Here is a 24,117-nt window from a genome sequence, read left to right on the forward strand (position 1 = left end):
TGACCATAATGTGATAGAATTATTAATTTTAAATGAAAAGTGAAGTACAGGCTCTCGCCTGTTAACAAAGGGTTATATTCCTAAAGAACCTTTGTTTTGCGAAAATTGGTGAAGCAGGACACAGCTTTCCACTATTTCCTCTGGAAAAAGTTCAGTTTGATACTAAGCACTAAGAAAGTGGTGTTGTAGGGGGAGACAGGCAGTTCACTGCCCCACCAGTAGGTTTTGGAACAGACAGGCTCATTGACTCACGATCGCCAGTTGGTTCTGCTCTGCCAGTTTGTCAGACTGGGAACTGGCTGCCCTGGCTGAAGTTGCTGCTGCACGGTGATGCCATTGTGCAGGGATTGGGGGTAACGTACTGGCATGGACTGAAAATTACTTGACAGGAAACAGAGAGGAAGAATAAATAGGATCTTTTTTGGGTAGCAGGATGTAACTCGTGGGGTACTGCAGGAATTGGTGCTTGGCTCCAGCTATTCATAATGTATTTCCAGGATCTGGATGAGGAAATGGAATGTAATAATGCTAAATTTGCCGATAACATAAAACTTTGTGGGGTTGTGAGAGAGGATTCAAAGTAATTTAGATAAACTGAGTAGGTGAACAAATACCTGGCAGATGCAGTATAACGTGGATAAATGTGAAGTTGTGTCCTTTGGTAGGGAAAAAAAACAGAAAGGCAGAGTATTAATTTAATAGTGATGGGTTGAGTGCTGATGTTGAAAGGAATCAGGGTGTTCTTGTGCACCAGTCAGTGAAAGCAAATATGCAAGTGCAGCAAACAATTAAGAGTGCACACTGTATAATGGCCTTAATTTCAGGAGCTTTGGAGTACAGGAACAAGGATATCTTACTACAATCATACAGGCCAAGGGTGAGATTATGCCTGGGGTATCATGTACTATTTAGATCTCCTTACCCAAGAATGGGTAAACTTGCCATATAGGGCATGTTAACAAAGACATGAGACATTGTGTTGACAAGGTCTGTGTTCTCTCATGTTTAGAAGAATGAGATCTCGTTAAATGTACAAAATTCTGACAGGGCTAGACAGGCATGATGCAAGGAAGATGTTTCTCCTGACTAGGGGCAGGAGGGTGGGGAGCAACCAGAAGCAGGAGGCACCATTTCAGGATATGGGATAAGACCATTAGAACTGAAATGAGAAGTAGGTGCCTAACTTGAGAGGGTGGTGAAGCTGTAAAATTCTCTGCCAGAGCAGGAATGCTGAATAAGAAAGAGACATAGCTGTCTGGATACAAAAAGGCATCAGGGGCCATAGGGGAGATCAGCCATGATCATTTTGAAAGGCCGAGCAGGTTCGCAAGGTGAATCGCCTGCAAATGTTCCTATCTTTCCACATTTCCAAGGTGAATCAGACCCCACCCATAGGGAGAGCCCAGCCCCATTGGAGACCCCGTCCACAGCGAGAGCTCCTTCCCCATTGGTGACCCCACCCATAGGGAGAGCCCCATTGACGACCCCGCCCAGACATCCCCAGCCTCCAGCCCGGGCCCGGCCCACTCCCCCTAGCCCCGCCCACCCCGGGGCCCCGCCCATTCACCCCCCCCATCCCCTCCGGCTCCTTTTCCCGTTCACAGCGCTTCCTGAATCCACGAATCGCCGGTGACCTACTGAGTGCTTCCGGTTGGGATCTGTGTGGGCGGAAGCGGAAGCAAAAGCAAAACCAAACCAGCAGAGGCAGAACCGAGTAAACACACCGAGGGAGGGAAACGATGGCGATAACCGAGGGAGGGCTGAAAAAAATGGTGTCAAAGGTAAGGAGAGCAAGTGGTAGGAAGAGGGAACTGTAGGTACGTAGCCAGAGAACAATGCGGTGTTGGTCAGTGGGGTTGGGGTAAAGGCGGGGGGGGGGCACAGTGAGGCCGGGCCGAGCGGTGGAGAGAGGGGGAGGGGAGGGGGAGAGGAGGTGGGGGGTTGAGGGAGGGGGGAGAGGAGGTGGGGGGTTGAGGGAGGGGGGAGAGGAGGGGGGGGGTTGAGGGAGGGGGGAGAGGAGGTGGGGGGTTGAGGGAGGGGGGAGAGGAGGTGGGGGGTTGAGGGAGGGGGGAGAGGAGGTGGGGGGTTGAGGGAGGGGGAGAGGAGGTGGGGGGTTGAGGGAGGGGGAGAGGAGGTGGGGGGTTGAGGGAGGGGGAGAGGAGGTGGGGGGTTGAGGGAGGGGGAGAGGAGGTGGGGGGTTGAGGGAGGGGGAGAGGAGGTGGGGGGTTGAGGGAGGGGGAGGGGAGGTGGGGGGTTGAGGGAGGGGGAGGGGAGGTGGGGGGTTGAGGGAGGGGGAGGAGAGGTGGGGGGTTGAGGGAGGGGGGAGAGGCGGGTGGGTGAGGGAGGGGGAGGAGAGGCGGGAGGTGAGGAAGAAAGTGATGAGGGAACTGTTATAAAATATGTTTTTTTTTCTTCCTTTTTAAGTATAAATACAGGGATCTGACAGTTCGAGAAATCCTAAACGTAACTTCCACCTACAAAGACCTCAAGCCCGTGAACGATGCATATGGTGAGTAATGGGAAAACATTTTCAAAATCAATCTGTTATCTCAGTGATGATCATTCTGACCTCTCCGATGGCATGACGATTGTGTGTTTTCTTTAAACCAATGAGTTGTGATGATCTGGAGTGCACTACATCAAAGAGCTAGGTAAGGCCCTGAATATGAGTGAACCTCGTATTTAATCTGGTTGTTGATTTAGCCCCACACTGACTGCAGTGGAGTGGACAGTTGCAATCTTCTGGATTACATTGTTGGTCCCTGTGCAGATTGACAGTTTCACAATCTTTCTTTCTTTTTCAATCTTTTTATTAATTTTCAGATTAATACATATAGCATTGGTAATTATACACGTAATACAAAGAGATCGGGAGGACAATCATGACATATATAGTCATAAAGAATGAAAAAACTATTCTAGGCCCCACGGTTTCTTGGTAAACGAATGTATTACCAAAAAAGTCAAAAGAAGAAAGAATAAGATTTATTATATTAAAAAAAACCCAAATCGAAGAAAAAATTGTAAGTAATAAAAGGAAATAAATTTTTTTAAAAATTTCGAAAGAAAAAAAATTGGACTGATATTTCTCGATGAACAAAGAGCATTATTATGTCGTCAACTCCACTCCTCTAAATTCAAAGATTATTGAAAAGGTATCTATATGGTATGAAAATATTGAATAAATGAACTCCAAACTTCCTCAAACTTAAGCGAAGAATCAACAGTGCCACTCCTAATTTTTTTTAAGTTTAAACATGATATAGTTTGAGAAAACCATTGAAAAGTGGTGGGAGGTATTGGATCCTTCCATTTAAACAAAATGGATCGCTTGGCCATTAATGTAACAAAGGCAATCATACAACGAGCAGCAGCAGATAGGTGGTCAGATTCCATCATTGGTAACCCAAAAATTGCAGTGATTGGGTGAGGTTGACAATCTTTATCAAAACTCAGACAGTGCACAAAACCCCGGCAATGGACTGTGAAAACTGTATTTTTTTACTTCCTATGCTAAACGATTCTTATGCCAATCTGACAAAAAAAAGTCAGCAATTACATTTTGGTTTGCCAAATGATACTGAATTATATAAATCCAATGTGACAATAAACCTCCCATCTTTCTGTCCTTTTGGAATTGCTGCTAATGGGCCAGGATTGTCAATAATGGTTTGAGAATTGTAAGAAAGACAAAAGCTTTTCCCACCAGGACATGAAACAGAAATGTAGATAACAGGAAAGGGCCCCCATGTCAGCACTGACCATGATGCCTATATAACTAATCCCATCTGCCTGCACGTGATCAGTATCCCTTTATTACATGTATTTCTGTAAATACTCTTGAACTTTGTCATCATATCAGTTTCTACCACCTCCCCTAGCAATGTGATCCAGGTACCTACCACTCTCTGTGTAACAAAAACAAAATGCCTCACAAATCTTTAATTTTCTTCCCTCTCATCTTAAACCTCTGCCCTCCAGTATTTCACATTTCCACCCTGGGAAAAATACTCTGACTGCCTGCCCTATCTGTGCCTCTCACAGTTTTATACACTTCAGTCAGGTCGCTTCTCAGCCGCTGACATTCTAGAGAAAACAATCCAGGTTAGTCCAACCTCTTATGGCAAATATATTCCAATCTAGGCGACATTGGTGAACCTCTTCTGCACCCTCTTCAAAGTTTCCACATCCTTCCTATAATGTGGAGAGCAGAAGTGCACACATTACTGTAAATGTGGTCTGACCAAAGTTTTGTACAGCTGCAACATGACTTGCCAGCTTTTATACTTGATGGCCTGACCGATGAAGGCAAGCATGCCGTACGCCTTCTTTACCACCATATCCATTTATATTGCCACTTTTAAAGAGCTATGGACTTGCACCCCAAGATCCCTCTGTATGTCAATGCTCCTAAGAGTCCTGCCATTTACTCTATACTTTTCTCCTGTATTTGACCTCCCAAAATACATCACCTCACATTTAGAACATAGAACACTACAGCACAGTACAGGCCCTTCAGCCCACAATGTTGTGCCGACATTTTATTCTGCTCTAAGATCTATCTAACCCTCCCTCCCCTATTTCTCTATCATTCGTGTGTTTATCTTAAATGTCCCTGATATATCTGCCCCCACAACCTCTGCAGGCAGTGTGTTCCATGCACCCACCGGTCTCTGTGTAAAAAAAAAAACCCTTGACATCCCCCTTATACCTTCCTCCAATCACCTTAAAATTATGCCCCCTCATGTTAGCCATTGTCACCCTGGGAAAAAGTCTCTGACTGTCCACTTGATCTATGCCTCTTATCATCTTGTACACCTCTATCAAGTCACCTCTCATCCTCCTCCTCTCCAAAGAGAAAAGCCCTAGCTCACTCAACTAATCCTCATAGGACATGCTCTCCAATCCAGGCAGCGTCCTGGTAAATCTCCTCTGCACCCTCTCTAAAGCTTCCACATCCTTCCTATAATGAGATGACCAGAACTGAACACAATACTCCAAGTGTGGTCTAACCAGAGTTCGTTAGAGCTGCATCATCACCTCATGGCTCTTGAACTTAATACCCCGACTAATGAAGGCCAACACTTCATACGCCTTCTTAACAATCCTATTAATGTGCATGGAAATCTTGAGGGATCTATGGACGTGGACCCCAAGATCCCTCTGTTCCTCCACACTGCAATGAGTCCTGCCCTTAACCTTGTATTCTGCCTTCAAATTCGATCTCCCAAAGTGTATCTCTTCATACTTATCTGGGTTGAACTCCATCTGCCACTTCTCAGCCCAGCTCTGCATTCTATCAATATCCTGTTGTAATCTACAGCAACCTTCCACACTATCCACAACACCACCAACCTTGGTATCATCAGCAAACTTACTAACCCACCCTTCCACATCCTCATCCAAGTCATTTATAAAAATCATAAAGAGCCGGGGTCCCAGAACAGATCCCTGTGGAACACCACTGGTCACCAACCTCCAGGCAGAATACGCTCCCTCTACCACCGCCCTCTGTCTTCTGTGAGTGAGCCAATTCTGCATCCACACAGCCAAGTTTCCCTGGATCCCATGCCTCCTGACTTCTTGAATGAGCCTTCCATGAAGAACCTTACCAAACACCTTACTAAAATCCATGTACACCGCATCTACTGCTCTACTTTCATCAATGTGCTTTGTCACATCCTCAAAGAATTCAGTCAGGCTCATGAGGCCTGACAAAGCCATGCTGACTGTCCCTAATCAGCCTATGCTTCTCCAAATGCCCATAAATCCTGTCTCTAAGAATCTTCTCCAGTAATTTGCCCACCACTGAAGTAAGACTCACTGGTCTGTAATTCCCAGGGTTATCCCTATTCCCTTTCTTAAACAAAGGAACAACATTTGCCACCCTCCAATCATCTGGCACTACTCCTGTGGCCAGTGAGGATGCAAAGATCATCGCCAAAGGTGCAGCAATCTCTTCCCTCGCTTCCCGTAATAACCTTGGATATATCCCAACTGGCCCCGGTGACTTATCTATCCTAATGTTTTTCAAAAGTTCCAGCACATCCACTTTCCTCACATCGACGTGCCCTAGCATATCAGCCTGTTGTACACCATCCTCACAAACGTCAAGGTCTCTCTCTCTCTGGTGAATACTGAAGCAAAGTATTCATTAAGGACCTCCCCTACCTCTTCCGACTCCAGGCACATTTCCTCTTTTATCCCTGATTGGTCCTACCCTCACTCTAGTCAACCTCTTATTCTTCACATACATGTAGAATGCCTTGGGGTTTTCCTTGATCCTACTCACCAAGGACTTCTCATGCCTCCTCCTAGCTCTCCTAAGTCCATTCTTAAAGCTCCCTCCTGGCTACCTTGTAACTCTCCAGAGCCCTGTCTGATCCATGCTTTCTAAACCTCAGATAAGCTGCTTTCTTTCTCTTGACAAGATATTCTACATCTTGTGTCAACCACGGTTCCTTCACTCTACCACCCTTACCCTGCCTCAGTGGGATAAACCTATCCAGAGCCCCATGCAAGTATTCCTTAAACAACCTCCACATTTCCACTGTGCACTTCCCCAAAAACATCTGTTCCCAATTTATGCTCCCAAGTTCCTGCCTAATAGCATCATAATTCCCCCTCCCTCAGTTAAATACTTTCCCATATCGTCTGCTCCTATCCCTCTCCAAGGCTATGGTAAAGGTCAAGGAGTTATGGTCACTATCTCCAAAATGCTCTCCCACCGAGAGATCTGAAACCTGATCAAGGTCATTGCTTAGTACCTGGTCCCGAATAGCCTGTCCTCCAGTCGGCCTGTCCACATACTGTGTCAGGAATCCTTCCTGTACACACCCAACAAACTTAATGTTTTTTAAGGCACCTAGCACTAGCTCCTTAATATTGGTATGCCCCAGAATATCAGCATATCCCACCCTGACTCGCCATCATCTATGCTCTTTACCTTAGTGAATATAAATGTGAAGTATATAAATATAAGGACCTCATCCGCTTCCTCTGGCTCCACGCATTAATTCTCTTCTTTGTCCTTAAGTGGACCTACCCTTTCCCTAGCTAGCCTCTTGCTCCTAATATGCCTTGGGATTCTCCCTAATCCTAATTGCTGAGGATCCTTCATGGCAACTTTTAGACCTCTGAATTCCTTAAGTTCTATCCTGCTTCCTTTCTATTCCTCAAGGGCTTTCAAGGGATTTCAGCTTTCTAAGCCTTTTTGACTAAACTAACAATATATCTTGTCATCCACGGGAAGTGGGAGCTGTCACTCCTTAATGTCACTTAATGAGTTTTGGCAAGCTATGTTGGGTCAGGATGGGATTTTTTAAATCTATTTTTATATGGGATGGAAAAATTGCTGCCAGTGCTACGTGGTCTGATTAGATCCTGTGGATCAGCAAGGAAAGTTTTCTCTCTTACTACAAGGATGGTTAAAATTAGATTTTCAAATGCAAACCTGAAGTCCCATCTCCCTAATGTGGTGTGTACCATTGTATTTAATTCCAAACAAAGTGGGATTGTACATCACTAGTATATGTTACTTAAAAAAAAGGTCTCCTAAAGCAGCAACCTTGAGGAAAAAGTCTTTGAATACATTTTTTAAAAATAATTTTTAATGCAAGCGCTGAACTTCAAGCAGCAGTTTAACTAAGCTAGAGACAGACGATACAAGGAAACTCAAATCATTGCCAGATTAGCCTGTGTCTTCTGTATTGTTTACACAATTTCAAAATCAGTTGTAAAATCACGCGGAAAGAGGCCACTTACAGTACATCATCAGTTGCCTGTGGCGAGCTTGTTTTTGAAGAAAGGTCCAGTTGAGCCCACTCCTTTGCTCTTTCCCTGTGCAGCAACAATTATTTTTATTCTGTCAATGTAATTTTGAACAGATCAGTTCTCCTCGCTCTGCTCTAAGAAGAATGATATCACTTTCTACAATCCCTTCATGTAATTAAGCCATCTTTTTTCCAACCATTTCTATGTGTTGTTTCTTAGCCTTTATATTTTTTTCTTAACCTGTTGTGCTCAGAGTTGGCCACAGTATATCACCTGCAGCCTAGCAAGTGTTTTGTAAAGATTTTGAACACCTTTCTTGCTTTTATACTGTTATGTCTTTTGTCATAGAGCACAAATTCCATCTACCTTTTAACATCCTTCACTACTGCTTTCCAAGTCAAGTTGAGTTTATTGTCATATACACAAGTGCGTGGATGCACAGGTGTGGTGAAAAACTTGCATGCGGGAGCATCACAGGCACATAGCATTAGAGACACAACATTCACAAGAAAATCATAAATATAAATTGTACAAAACCATACAAGAAAGACCATAATTAGAACAAAGAAAAAACAAAGTCCATTGTAGTGTGAAGCGGTCATAATGTTGTTATATTGTGGTGGTGATTATACTGTGGTGGTGATTAGGGTTGTGCAGGTTGGTTCAGGAACAAAATTATCTGAAGGGAAGAAGCTGTTCTTGAACCTGGTGGTGTGGGACTTTGGGCTTGTGTACCTCCTGTCTGATGGCAGCAGCGAGAAGAGGGCATGGCCCAGATGGTGGGGATTTTTGATGATAGATGCTGCCTTCTAGAGGCAGTGCCTCATGTCAATATTCTTGACGGTGGGGAGGGATGTGCCTGTGATGTATGGGGCATCCCTTTCAAAATTATTTCTTTATTTTATGTTGTCTCTCTTCATTCTTCCTGCTAAGATGCTGTTATCCTTCAAATCCCAATTTGAACTCCCATTCCATCATGACATCTGTGGAATTTAAATTCAGTTAACTAATTTTGAAGAGCATGAATCTACTGGGTTGTAAAAATCCATCAGGTGCACTTACTTTCTTTCAGGGATGAAAATCTGCCATCGTTGGCCCATCTATTCCATGTGTGACTTATTACACCAGTATGATTTCCTCTTAACTGAAATGGCCCAGGAGGCCAGTCAGTTCAAGGAGCAATTGGGGATGTCCGTATTGTATGAAGCTGAGCTTCATGAGCCACGAGTCAGTGACTGGTGTGAAGACAATTGAAATGTACTGACATCGGTTACAATGTTCTTCTGTAATTCATAGGCTGTCTACTTGCCCATTTTACTGGATTACCTTACTGTGTTCAGTATCCTATTTTGGTGCTTTGATTTTTTTTCTGCCAATGCCTTTGATTTATTTAGAGGTCATTTTTACACAAGAATTATTATTGTTTGTACTTGTGCATAGTAAATTTCAGGTTTTCCTGTGTGCATTTTAACTCCTGTCATGGATCCCATAAACTCCAGTGAAGCTGGAGCACAGATCCATTCCATTTGGAATAGTCCAATACGTCTCATTTATGGTCAAATATAAAATGTGTAAATTGAACAGCATTGTCTTGTTTGTTGGGACATCACTGCTGCCCTATTGTCTACTTGATTTGTCCTTTAGTGTGAGATGAATTAGGTAACAAATGTGAAAACCTTTTTGGCTCCTCACTGTGAGCTGCTGGAGCATGCAGAATTTTACTACTCCCTGTGCTGATATTCTTTGCTGTACCAGATGACATGGTTTCATTATGTATTGGTGAAGCTGAGTTTTTTTTTATAGACCTTTGTGATTGAGTGAAATGTTGATTATTTTTTTCCCTTTCTGATTTCAGTATTTAACAATGGTTCTTCTCAGGAGCTGATGAGTCTCACTGGAACAATCCCAGTTAGCTACAGAGGTAAGGAAGGAGTTAGGAGCAATTGTGGGGCTTTGTTTTCTGTCAAAGCTGCTGCTGAATTTAACAGCTTTAAATGTCTCTAAAAAGTAATTACATCTTTAAAATAGTTAATTAAAACACTCGAACGTTTAGAACATTTTAAAACATCAAAGCAAAATAATTAAAAATAGAAGTAACCCCTTTGCCCCCTGAACCTGTGTTCTAGTTAACCCCGTTGAAACCACTGGGCTCTTGGTTATGATGTGGTTGTGGGTTCACCAGCATAGTGCAGAACGTTTCTTTGTGTCATATGGCAGGAAGATCATGTATGTTTGTATAACTAATAGGTGACACATCTGCATGTCAGTTAACTTGGGAGTGAAATCTTGGAAGAATCATAGAACAGTACAGCACAATACAGGTCCTTCGGCCCACAATGTTGTGCCAACCTTTAAGCCTTGCCTATGACTATCTAACCCCTTCCTCCCAACATCCCTCTATTTTAAATTCCTCCATATGCTTATCTAGCAATCTCTTGAATCTGACCAATGTACCTGCCTCCACCACTGCCCCAGGCAATGCATATCATTACTTTAAAGCCATGCCCTCTTGTATTGAGCACTGGGAAAGAGGTGCTGGCTGTCTACTCTATCTATTCCTCTTAATATTTTGTATACCTCTATCATGTCTCCTCTCATCCTCCTCCTCTCCAAAGAGTAAAGCCCTAGCTGCCTTAATCTCTCCTCATAATGCATACTCTCTAAACCAGGCAGCATCCTGGTAAATCTCCTCTGCACCCTTTCCAATGCTTCCACATCCTTCCTATAATGAGGCGACCAGAACTGGACACAGTACTCCAAGTGTGGTCTAACCAGGGTTTTGTAGAGCTGCATTGTTACCTCGTGGCTCTTAAACTTGATCCCTCGACTTATGAATGCTAACATCCCATAAGCTTTCTTAACTACCCTATCCACCTGTGAGGCAACTTCCTGATCCATGAACCTCCTCCAAAGGCACAGGAATGGCTCCACGCTAGACAGATCCAGAGAGAACACAGTCCTCTAAAAGTCACCTGTTCCCTGTGGATCAGAGACGGAGGAGCCATCATCGACCAGCAGTTCCATCAGCCACTTATGGACTCTCTGCCATTTTCCCAGAGAGTAGAAGCAGGGTGGGGTACAGTCCAAATCATGTAGGATCTGGACCCGTGACCTCACATCCGTGCCTTGGGACGTCTGGAGCTGCAGGTCCCTCAGCAGGCCCTTCCTCTCTCTGCACGTCTGCCACAGGACCGGGTCCTCGAGGGTTCGACCCAGATGGGACTTCAAGCCAAGCACCTCCCTCTCAAGGTTGCCATTCCCAGACCCCTGCCTCTCGGTCGACCCCTTCATGTACCCTTGACAGGAGGGATGGACGTGAGTCTTGCTCACAGCCCCAAGGAGAGAAAGCCCTCCCCCTTTCTCCCCCATCCATCCAGAACCAACAGAAGGAATCCCGGGGATCGGCCGTCCTCCAGCAGCTGGTTGTTGAAATGCCCATAGGTGGACCCCACCCCTGTGTGCAGAGGAAAGGGCTCCGCCCACACCAGGTGGTGGTCTGAGCACGGCACTGGCCGCAGAGATGGAGGAGACTTTCATCTGAGGAACAATCCGAGGGCCCCTCCTCCGGAACTCCAGGGGTGAAGGCGCTGGAGTTGGGACGGAGAGCTGGGCAGAAGTCTGCCAAGTCCAGGGAGCTGATGAGTTCTGTCAACTCCTCCACTGGCACTTGGCCATGTGGGGAACCTGGCCGTGTGGATTCAGAATTGGCTTGCCTGTAGAAAACAGAGGGTTGTGGTGGAGCGAGTGCATTCAGGTTGGAGGGCTGTGACTAGCGGTGTCCCACAAGGATCGGTTCTGGGACCTCTGCTTTTCGTGATTTTTATTAATGACTTGGATGAGGGGGTAGAAGGGTGGGTTGGCAAGTTTGCAGGTGGCACAAAGGTTGGTGGTGTAAGAATGATCAATTTAATATTACATATGTTCTTCTTAAAATATAGTTTGAAATTACCAAGGTGTTTAGTAGGTAGTTCTAATTGTATCACTGAATGGAGAGTGTGTTCCATACACCTAAGAGCAAAACCGTTTTGAGTCTGAGCCAACCTGAGAGCTAACTTGACTTGCAAACACGTGTTACTGAGTGGATTTGGTTCATGACTGACCTGCAGGGGCTTTCCTGTAATTTCCTTTTTGGCTGCATGGTTGGGGAAGGTGGTAGGAAGTGGTACTGGATGGGGAAGAAAGACCAGTTTCGGGTGGGAAAATTTCACAGACCATAGGTGATGTCATTCTGGCCCAATGTGTTTGTTCATGGACCTGGATTGGAATATGATTTTTGTCATTGTTAGTGGTTTTATTTGTGTTTGAGATAAATTCTGATCTCCTCTATTTATGCCTTTAAATAAGCTGGCAATTTATTTTGGAGGCATGGAAGCTCTCTGTTTGACTTCTTTATCTTTGCAGGAAATATGTATAATATCCCCGTATGCCTCTGGTTACTGGACTCTTACCCTTACAACCCACCAATCTGCTTTGTAAAACCCACCAGCACTATGATGATTAGAACGGGAAAACACGTTGATGCCAATGGGAAAATCTACCTCCCTTATCTGCATGAGTGGAAACATGTGAGTATCACAGGTTTCAAATAAGACAATTACTTTTGCCTCATTGTTCCATAGAAGGGGCAAATATTGGCACCTAAGATCTTAGGAAGAGGTGGTTGTTGTCGGCTGTTGCTCCCCCCAGAGGGCTTCAGACTGACAGCCTGGTTAATTAAAGATGGAGCTGATGGAAGGAGTTAGATTGTGGCGTAGAGGGACTGCCAGAATGGGATTGTTCATTTTGTGGAAATCTGAGTCCTTCAGTCGACATGAACTGAGAAAGTAGACAACAAGAGGGACCCTTCAACCACTAAGGTGAATCCCTACACGGCTGTAATCCTGTCATTGTCTAATTGCATTTTGATTGCATTTAAAAGGACAATAGTAGCAGTCATATATAGGCCCCCTAATAACAGTCAGCAAGTGGACGATAAGTTGCAGTTTGAGATAGAAAAAGCATACCAGAGTGACAATGTGAAGATAATTATGGGGGATTTTAACATGAAGGTGGACTGGGAAATCCAGAATGGCGGTAGTACTCAGGAGAGGGAGTTTGTGGAATGTCTAAGGGACGTTTTTCTAGAGCAACTTGTTGAAGAGCCCACCAGGGGATTGGCTGTTTTGGATTGGGTGCTGTGTAATGAACCGGAGGTGATTAGGGAACTAAAGGTAAAGGAACCACTGGGAACCAGTGATCACAATATGATTGAGTTCAGTTTCAAGTTTGAGAAGGAGAAACTGATAACTGGTGTATCGATATTTCAGTGGAACAAAGGAAATTACAATGGTATGAGAGAGGAGTTGGCCCTATTTGATTGGAAGAGTAAGCTGGCTGGAGGGACGGCAGAGGAGAAATGGAAGGAATTTCTACAGGAAATAAGGAAATTGCAGGATAGATATATTCCAAGAAAAAAGAAGGTTTTTAATGGAAAAAAGGCACAAGTGTGGATAACGAGAGAGGTGAAGGCTAAAATAAAAGCAAAAGGGGCGGCGTGCAAAGAAGCAAAAATGAGTGGGAAAACAGAAGACTGGGAAGCTTTTAAAAACCTGCAGAGAGAAACTAAGAAGGTCATTAGGAAAGAAAAGATGAATTATGAAAGGAAGTTGGCGGGTAACATTCGAAAGGATACTAAGTTTTTTTTAAATACATAAGGTGTAAAAGAGAGACACGGGTTGATATAGGACCAATTGATAACAGTGCAGGAGCTATTATAATGGACGACAGAGAGATGGCAGAGGAATTGAATGAATATTTTGCATCGGTCTTCACCGTGGAGGACATCAGCAATGTGCCGGTTAGTCAGGAGTCTCACGAAATGGAATTGAGTTCAGTTAAGATTACTAGGGAGAAGGTGCTAGGAAAACTAAATGGGCTAAAGACTGATAAGTCTCCCGGACCGGATGAGGTGCATCCCCGGGTTCTGAAGGAGGTGGCTTTAGAGATAGCAGAGGCATTGGCGATAATTTTCCAGAAATCGATAGATTCCGGCGTGGTTCCGGAGGACTGGAGGATCGCAAATGTAGTTCCGTTGTATAAGAAAGGTGGGAGGCAGCATAAAGGAAACTACAGACCTATTAGTCTGACGTCTGTGGTGGGAAAGTTATTGGAATCTATCCTCAAAGACGGGGTTATGGAATACCTAGAGACGCAAGGCAAGATAGGTCCTAGCCAACATGGTTTTGTGAAGGGAAGATCCTGCCTGACCAACCTATTGGAATTTTTTGAAGAAATCACAGGTAAGGTGGATAAGGGAGAGGCGGTAGCTGTTGTATATTTAGACTTTCAAAAGGCCTTTGATAAGGTGCCTCACGAGACTGATTAATAAGGTGAGAGGTCATGGAATTACGGGTAGGATAACAGAATGGGTGGAGCATTGGCTGGTTGACAGGAAGCAAAGAGTGGAAATAAAAGGATCTCGTTCTGGTTGGTTACCGGTTACTAGTGGTGTGCCGCAGGGGTTGGTGTTGGGACTGCTCCTTTTTACCTTGTACATTAACGATTTGGATGATGGAATAAATGGTTTCGTGGCTAAGTTTGCGGATGACACCAAGACGGGGAGGAGTAGGGAGTATTGAAGAGATAGGAAGGTTGCAGAGGGACCTAGACGGTTTAGGAGAATGGGCAAGGAAATGGCAGATGAGATTCAATGTAGGGAAATGTGCAGTTGTACACTTTGGAAGCAGAAATAAGCGGGCAGATTATTATCTAGGAGGAGAGAAAATCCAAAGCACGGAAGTACAAAGGGACTTGAGGGTACTCGTGCAGGATACCTTAAAGGTTAACCACCAGGTCAGATCGGTGGTAAAGAAAGCGAATGCTATGTTGGCATTCATTTCGAGAGGTATAGTGTATAAAAGTAAGGAAGCGTTGATGAGGCTCTGCGGGGCACTAGTGAGGCCTCATTTGGAATATTGTGCGCAGTTTTGGGCCCCACATCTTAGGAAGGATGTGTTGACGTTGGAGAGGGTTCAGAGGAGATTTACGAGGATGATTCCAGGAATGAAAGGGCTTACGTATGAGGAGCGTTTGTCAGCTCTTGGACTGTACTCGCTGGAGTACAGAAGAATGAGAGGAGACCTCATAGCGACATTTAAAATATTGATAGGAAAGGACAGAGTAAATGTGGCTAGGCTGTTTCCCTTGGTGGGTGAGTCCAGGACCAGAGGGCACAATCGTAGAATTAGAGGGTACAGTTTCAAAACAGAGATGAGGAAAAATTTCTTTAGCCAGAGGGTGGTGAATTTGTGGAACTCCTTGCCACGTACAGCAGTGGAGGCCAGATCAGTGGGGGCGTTCAAGGAGGAGATAGATAGATATCTAAATAGTCAGGATATCAAGGGATATGGGGATAAGGCCGGAAATTGGGATTAGAATAGTTTTTTTTTCTTCTTCTTCCTCCCCCCCATTCCCCATTTCTCATTTCTATTTCCCTTTCCTTGGAGCAGACTCGATGGGCCGAATGGCCTGCTTCTGCTCCCTTGTCTTGTGATCTTGTGTGATCTTGTGTGCGGATCCAAAATTCCTAGAATTCTGAAGAATTAGTGGATTTGAACTCTGGTTATGACTCCCCAAGGGAGAGGGAATGTAGATAATTGAGATTACTGACCAACATCTCCAGGACTGTGTCACAGGAATCGGGCTTGGTGAAATGACTGAACTCGGAGCTCCATTTTGCTGATTCAATGTGGGATGGGGGAGTAGGTCCTGCTAATTTTTCTCTGCCTCTCATGTCAGATCAATTACCTCTTTAAACCAGTGATCTTGGGCCATGTCTCATGCCCAGAATAGGACCTGTGTCTTCTTGATATAGATTTGGTGGTAATCACACCATCCAGGGCCAACTTACAAAATGAAGTTAGTATGGGTAAGGCTTAATGGGGGGGGGGGGGGGGGGCCAGAGGGGTTCAGATTTTCTTTAATATATTAGAAAGAATGTTTTATTTTCTTTGAGACACTGCCACCAGTTCTGAAATGGTGTGGGCTCCACTTGAACTGGAATGGGAATGTTGTTCTGGTGGAAAGGGTAAAAGAGCTGATAAAGCCTTTAAATTGGAAGACTGGGTAATTGTTCTGCAGCAAATGAAATCGCTAAACATAAACAATACAGAAAAGAAAAGCATAGAAAGTTGTGGCAGATCCATTGTTCATCAAGACTTCTTTGCTCTTTTGCCCACTAGCACATCTTTGAGATGTGAGACCCAAAATAATTTGTAGGTTGAGTATTTCTTTTGAGAAGGTTGAGGGCTGGCTCAAGAGGTTTTTTTTTAAATTATGAAGATTTGAAAGAGTAGTCACGGAGTTCTTCCATAGGGGGCAGTAGCTTTCAATATAAGAGTTCCAAATTCCCTATTTGATTTCTTGACAGAAAACTCACTTAAACATTAAATGAAAGGAATGGTCAAGTATAAACACTGCCCCAAATTGGCAGGTTCAAATAGCCTGTTTCTAAGCTGTGTATTCTTATTCCTTCTGAAGTCAAGATGACATTTCCAAATTGTCACATGGAAATGCTTTATCTCCATAACCTTTTTCACTCACACTCCTAGCATTTGAATGTTCTTGTTGCTTCTGATCATTGGAGAACTTCACACGGTAAATGGCAGAACGATTAATATCATGTCCAGCCTTAGAATAACCTCAGTAACATTCACTGTTCTAGCAACACATACTTTTTAAATTATCTTATCACAAATGCCATTGAATATGATCACTTGTAGCTCCTTTTCTGTTAGTAGTTTAATTCCATTAATTTTATTCTGTTGCCCCTCTGCCATTGACCTGGTTCCCATCTGTTGACATTACTTGCGCTGTCAATTTTTCAAATTGATTCAATGGCATTCTGTTTATATTTCCACATGGAACTAGGAATTGAGAACATCATAGAGTATTACTTCAATGGAAATTTTAATGAATGTATTGTATTTTTCTCTTTCAGCCACATTCTGATCTATATGGGCTGATTCAGGTGATGATTGTCATGTTTGGGGAGGAACCTCCAGTCTTTTCGAGGCCAGCTGCGCCTCCAACTTATCCTCCGTATCAAGCCGCAGGGCCACCAACTAGTAAGTAACATTTTCAAGGAGGCATTGCGATTAGAGCAGTTTGTTTGCAACATTAAATTTGATCTATTTTTCCTTTTTACAGTTGGATGTTAATTCCAATTAACCTCAGTAATGTCAATTCACTGTTAAAGCATAAATTCATATTTTTCTGAAAATTGTCTCCCTTTATAAGAAAACGAGACCATGCAAGGCAATTATACTCCATATACTAACAAGAATATTCATCAAGGACTGCAGATGACTCCTTAAGCTTAGGCTTTGCGTCAAGGCACTATATAGAGTTCACCATCCAGTACATGCCCATGTAAGTGAAGCCTGAATGTGACCAGGCATTTTGTTTTACATTAATCAACTAAGATTATTTTGGCATTTAGTAACCTCCGATCAGGGTCTGAGCAAGGTACTGCAGAAATGAATTAAAACTTTCTTTGCCAATTTATCATTTGTCATGGGACAGTGAACTCACAAACTAAATATTGTTTATTAATCTCAAAACTATAGTAACACTTAAAATAGACTATTCAAATAATCTTTAGATTGTGCTAATTCACAATAAATCTTGATTCCCAAAGACAGTTCATTGTTGCAGTAATTCTTCTTAGCATTACTGATAAATTTATAGCAGAGATTAATGTCTGAGGCTGATTTATTTGGAGGACATTAACAAAGTGCTTGATGAACTTTTAAGAATTTAAATAATTGTCATGAGATGATGCAGACAGACTAGCTCTTTTGCATTTGTCTGGAAAGTGCTGTCATTTGTCTGAAATAATGATGAATCTCCATCTTTTTTTTAATCGAAGGAGCCACTTGAGTCTACTGTGCCAAGACTAATTGTCAGTGCCATTAATTTTCACAACACAGCCCTATATACCTTAATTCCTTTAGTGTCCAAAAATCTGTTGCTCATTTCTCCCTCTTCTGTAAAATATCCATTTCCAAATTTATGGAGAAGCCATTTCACGTATATCAGACAAGTACTAGGAAGACTTGTACAAGAGCCAGAGCTCAATTGAAAAGTAAGTTTTGCGGTATCAAAAACACTATTAATTACCCTTAAGGAACACCCTTAATTTTATTTTATCTTCTCAGTAATATTTTTAGGCAGTTCCTCAGGATTGAGGATGACTTGCTTCCACACGGGTTTTGTGAGACAAATGTGAGAACTAGAGACTCATCCACAGATGGAGCAGGAGGTTGCAGAAGACATGGGCGGGATGGGTAGTTTGCAAGGTGGTGTACTCCTCACGCCACTTTTGCGTGGTCTCCATTCCATCTTGAATGGTCTTTCTCCATTGTTAACGATTGTGGGCCATAGATTCCTAGATGTGAGTGGGGATGTGGCATTTCCTCAAGAAGGGTTGGAGAATATCCTTGAATCTTTTCCTTAGTCCACTTGATAATCTTTCCCCTTGATAAAGTTCAGAATAGAGTGTCTGTTTTGGGAGGCTGATGTCTGTAGTATGAACGACATGGCCTGTCCAACGTAGCTGATTGAGTGTAACTGGGACCTCAATATTGGCAATCTTATCCTGGGAGAGGACACTGAAGTTGTTTAGCTTGTCCCAATGAATTTGGAGGATTTTGCAGAGAATCAGTGGTATTTTTCTAGTGCTTAGAGAGGCCTGCTGTAGGTAGTCTAGGTCCCAGAAACACATAAGGGGGGAAGGGATTACTCTGAGGTCTTGATCTTACAATTACGTTTTCCTTAATCAATCAAAGACTGTGCTGCTGCAGTGAAGGTAGTGGTAAATTTCATCATCATTGTCTGCCTTTACCAGTGGTGGGTCCTGAGATATTGTCCACATTTTTCCTTGGCCTTGCAGTAAACCTTTATTGTCAGGGCAATGTATGTAGCAGGGAAGGTCAGTCGAGGACCTTTATATTTGCAGATATTGACTGTAATGTTCTATCTTCTTGTTAAACTTACGTGAAAGCATCAACCAATTTAGTTGTCCTTGATGGAGGTCATCAGAAAACTAAGCACGCATGAGTTTTTTTTAAACAATTTCCAATGTGATTTGGACTGCAACCAGATATTAATGATTGCAAATCTACCAGTTTAAGAACAATACCTTAAGGATGGTTGTTTTAAACTAACAGATACTGCATAGAAATTCAGTTAATCAAACTATGGATAAGATACTCCACAGTTTGTTTATTTTTAACTTTTTAGTGGATCTTTGTGGAAACCAATTTTTAGTTTTTTAATAGCATTCAAAAATTTTGGGGGAACTTGTTTTAAAAGTAAAACAGCTAGTAGGGTTGTCAAATATGTTTTTTAAAAAAAATGTATTTTTGTTGCCTCAACCTGAAGGTCTCGTTTGCAGTTGGTATGGACTAATAAGGTGAATGTTCATGGCTGCTAGCTTCACATGCAGGACGTACTTTTCCATCATAGTTGAAAATTAGTGTCCAATTAGCTATTAGTTCAAATCGCATGAGTTATATCTACCCACTATTCACTGACTAGTGCTAAGAGAGAGAGAGAGTTAACGTTTCAGGTCAAGGATTCTTCATCAGAACTGGGACAAAGGGAAAACAAGTTAGTTTTAAGTTGTAGAGAAGGTGGGGGAGAGATGGACAGGACAAAGGAAATATCTTTGGGGTGAGACCAGGATTGCCATGGAGATAAGTAATAGAAGTCATTTGGTTGATAGACTAATGGGAGCAGTTAATGAGTGAGAATACAAAGCAGCTTGAAAAGTTGTGAAATGCAGGGCTGTAACAAGTGCCCAGAAGGTCAGGGAATGCTATTCGAGAAGAACTGAGTCAGTATCATATGTTTATCTTCCCTAACTGCCTCTCTCAATCTTGCAACCGAGTGACCTCTCCAATTTATTCCCAAGGAAAATTTGGCCTTGCCTTATCATAAATATTCCATTTGTCCTAGCCATCCCTCCCTCACCTGCTCTGCAACTTAAAACTTTTTGCTCTCTTTCCCCACTTCTAACAATAATTCTTTGACCTGAAAGGTGAAGTCTATCACACAGATGCTGCCTGATCTCTGAGTGTTTCCAGTATTTTCTATTTTTATTTCAGATTTTCAATTTTTATTTCAGATTTTCAGCATCTGCACTTTTTGATTTACAATCACTGATTAGGTGTGTACACAGTTTGTCCTGCTTAGTTATGATCAAGACAGCTAAACTCCTAAGTTTATGGAGGTAGTCATGTAACTGGTCTTCATGGACACTGATTTTGTCAGCATAAAAGCCAACTCTTCCCACCCCACAAAAACAAGCTAGTTTAACAACTTTGATTATGGCTTGACATCTGAACACCCCTTTCAAAGGTATGTGGAAATAAAAGACTACTTGGCGTAGTTGAGGCAAGGGTTGATTTTATTTGATTAGAATTGTGGAAGCTGGACTAAAATAAAATGAAACAAAGCAAAACAGTTGACAAAATCATGTCAAAGCTGAAAAATGTATGGACACGTGAATGATATAGAAATGGAGGGCTATGTGGGAGGGAAGCATTAGTTAGATCTTAGAGCAGGATAAAATGTCGGCACAACATTGTGGGCCAAAGGGCCTGTACTGTGCAGTAGTGTTCTATTTGTTTTCAATAGAACAAGTCTTTAATCCTTGTTTTATCTGTTTTTCTTTAAGCTCTTCAGATGCATCTAATTCTTGAGCAATACTTCGAAACACTCTTGTCGGTTTTGGCACTATTACAAGTTGCTGCAGAATTGTTAAAGTATGCTGTATCAATGTAGAGGAATCAAAAAGAAGAGGGGATGGGTTTAAGTTAGAGTAATGAGTTTTAAAGGGGATCTGAGACACAAGTATTTTTTTATGTAGTGCTTGATATTTGGAATGCGCTGCCAGAGGTGATGGAATAATATGTTTAAAAGGCATTTAGATGCTTTAAGAGACAAAATATAGAAGGATGCAGTCCTAATGCAGGCAAATGAGATTACTGTACATGGGCAAAAAGATTGGCATTGACGTGGTGTGCCAAAGAGCCTGTTTTGGTGCTGTACAACTCTGATTCTAGTGTTCAGGAAGATCTTCTGACGTTGGTACTTCAAAACTAACCTCATAGTACACTATTTGTGTTTTTTGTTCCAATGAAGTTAAATAAATTAGACCAAAGTAACTACTGTTTTTCAATCTGGTCACTTAAAAGATTTGTCCATGTTTTTGCTTGTAATTTTTAAATGCCAAACTCCCATGGTATGTGGTAAGCTTAAGATTGAAATGCTGAGGCACTGTGTCGTTTTGAAGTACCAAGGAGAGATGGGAATGTCTCTCTGAACAGATAAAGAGAAACTAATTAAATAAAATAATGATTTTGGGCAATTTTTGTTGCTCCTAGCATCTAATGTGGGATAATTTAACAAAATTGTCTTACCATCCATCAAGACGGAGAGAATGCATATAATGCTCGGCAAGCTTTGTAAAACAATGTACACACTGGGGCATGCAACGAATATATTTGTATTCAACTAATTTATAACTGCTTAATTGAAAGTCTAAGCCAAGACATTATGGGTAAAATTATAAGTTATGGTTGATGGATAAATAAATGGATAGGGTAATAATATACAACATATTACCTCAGCCAATGTTTGCTGCTCAGTATGGAAGTTGTTGATATTGCAGTGCCTTTTCAATGGAACGTCACTTTGTTTTTCTTTACACCTTTATTGTTATAATGATCAGTAATGTAATTCAGAAACTTTGTTTTATATTAGTTAGATAAAGATATATAGAAGTGTTATAGTTTTAAATAGGATTTAGCAATGAAGTGCAGATTTGTTATTAAGAGTTTCACTCCGATGAACAAATGGTGAGTTGATTTGATTCTCAAGTGGAAACACTAATTCACAAGATATGATGTTTCCATCTGTCTTGTTATACAGTTATTCCCCACACACCTTACTGTCACCAAAAGCCCACCAACCCCCATCTCCATTTTCATGATTCTGCAGCAGCCTCATGGTAGTGCCAAAACTCATGAGAATTTGTCAAAATATTATATGATGATTAGATGCAACTGATTTCATTCCTTTGAGGTGTCAATTAATCTGAGCACTTTTAACTTGCAGCAGTCAGGTGAGGTGAAACATCTCAGTTAATTATGGAGTGCTGGAAGAAGAGGCAGTCCATCAGTGCAAGGCTCAGGAAATGTGGCTCACAGCAGCATTATGGGCTGGCAAGTGGGTAGTGAGAAGGTCAGTGGTTCGCCAATCACTGAGGGACTTTGCTGATGCACCCACCTTCTGAGTAGAAACTGCCATATGTACTGAGAGAGCAATAACTAAGTGAAATTGGTTAGACAATCTGGCCCATTGTCACGTCTTGTGCTTGAAGCTTTGTGAATGGACTCTGTAGCAGGAACTGCATGGGAAAAAATCTTCAAAAAGAATATTATGCAACGTTAAAATAAATGGTGCCAAATAATTCTGTTTAGGTTGGTAGTATTTATAATATTATCTATGATATCAATGGGGAAAGAATTGCTATCAAGGTGTTCTCAACCATGAACACTGCATATAATTGCCAAATACATCATCCCTATAATTTTCTTTTGGTAAAGTTAGTTCTGAAGTACTCTTTGTGGTGCTGTAAGGTGCACATTGTTATGTGTGTGCTGTTTTAATACCCCATTAATCTGCTTTGCTATTTTGTTTTCCAATTTCAGCTTCCTATATGCCTGGAATGACAGCTGGAGTAGCACCATATCCATCAGGCCATGCCAATACTGGGTATGATTTATAATTACCAGAACAGTAATACTGAGCAGTATTTTAAATCTATTTGTGTGTTTATTTGGATGATATCTTTTGGCATATAACCTTGATTTAAATTTATGTGTTTATTTGGATGACGTATTTTGGCATATAACCTTGGTTGATATTCTACAGTACTGTTAGATACTAAAGTCCCCTCTATCCATTAAGGTTGATGTAAAATTTCCTTGGTACTCTTTGAACAGGACCAAAGTAGTGTGATGATCCTCTAGCTAAGGTTGGGTTCCTAATGATTTGATAAGATAATTAACAGATAGATGCAAATCACTGGAAATGTCTGCCTCTGATGTAACTGCATGACCATATGTTAATTTGAACCTGCAGTTAGTGTACTAGAACCAAGCAGAGAGAAAACAATGTACAAAGCCTTGCATCCTCAGCCAGAAACCCTGAAGCAGGTGCATGCTTATTGCTAAGTTTGCATTTGCTTGAGATTCAACAATTTTTTTTTTGCTATGAAAGTGGGGGCAGCTCTCAGTAACGCATAGTTCAATTTTCAGTTTTGTTCAGTTTTCAGAATAGGAACATTCAGACCCTTTCTGCTGTAGTAAGTCTGATTCTCTAATCAAAGAAATTCATCTTCTTTGGTAGTGTATCATTTTTATAGCCACATTGCCTTTCTTTTAAAAATGCATTCTTAAGATGTGGGCATCAATTTCAAGGTTAGTATTTCTATCCCTAATATCCCTTGAAAAGGTAGTTTATTCCCTTGAACTGCTGCAAGTCTTGTGGTACTCCCACAGCACTGTTGAGTTGAAATATGAAGATCTACAGTTGCTGTCAGAGAGTCATACAACATGGAAACGGGCCCTTCAGCCCAACTGGTCCATGCCAATCAAGATGCCCATCTAAACTAGTTCCATTTGTCCATGTTTGGCCCATACCCCTCTGGACCTTTCCTCTCTGTGCCTGTCCAAGTGTCTAAAACGTTAATGTACCTGTCTCAACCACTTCCTCTGGCAGCTCATTCCATATACAGACTATCTTTTGGATGAAAAAGTTGCCCCTCGGGTTCCTATTAAATCCTTCCCCTCTCACCTTAAACCTATGCCCTCTAGTTCTTTATTCCCCAACCCTGGGGGGGGGGGAAGACAGGGTGAATGCATGCAGTCTATGCCCCTTATGATTTTATACACCTCTATAAGCTCACCTCTCATTTTCCTAAGCTCCATTGAATAAGGTCCTAGCTTGCTCAACCTCTGTCTATAACTCAGTCCCTTGAGTCCTGGCAACATCCTCATAATTTTTTTCTGCACACTTTCCAACTTAATGACATCTTTCCTATACTAGGGAACACAATATTCCAAATGCAGTCTCGCCAATGTTTTGTATGACTGCAAAATAACCTCCCAACTACTATACTAAATGTCCTGATTGATAAGGCCAGTGTGCCAAAAGCCTTCTTCACCACCTTGTCTGCCTATGGCACCACTTTCAGGGAACCATGTACTTGTACTTCTAGGTCTCTCTGTTCTACAA

The 24,117-nt window shown here is 42.2% G+C and overlaps 1 protein-coding gene across 1 annotated transcript in view; it reads left to right on the forward strand.

Moving 5' to 3' along the window:
• Positions 1 to 1,634: 1,634 nt before the first annotated feature.
• tsg101a (tumor susceptibility 101a) overlaps positions 1,635 to 24,117 on the forward strand; it is a 40,874-nt gene continuing 18,391 nt past the window's right edge. The window contains exons 1-6 of the mRNA XM_052028817.1: positions 1,635 to 1,781; positions 2,425 to 2,509; positions 9,629 to 9,694; positions 12,175 to 12,338; positions 16,751 to 16,877; positions 22,530 to 22,593. Coding sequence (XP_051884777.1) covers positions 1,740 to 1,781; positions 2,425 to 2,509; positions 9,629 to 9,694; positions 12,175 to 12,338; positions 16,751 to 16,877; positions 22,530 to 22,593 — 548 coding nt within the window. The 5' untranslated portion in view covers positions 1,635 to 1,739. The remainder of the gene's footprint in view (positions 1,782 to 2,424; positions 2,510 to 9,628; positions 9,695 to 12,174; positions 12,339 to 16,750; positions 16,878 to 22,529; positions 22,594 to 24,117) is intronic.

This window comes from Pristis pectinata, chromosome 14 (assembly GCF_009764475.1).
Source record: "Pristis pectinata isolate sPriPec2 chromosome 14, sPriPec2.1.pri, whole genome shotgun sequence".
Lineage (NCBI taxonomy): Eukaryota > Metazoa > Chordata > Chondrichthyes > Rhinopristiformes > Pristidae > Pristis > Pristis pectinata.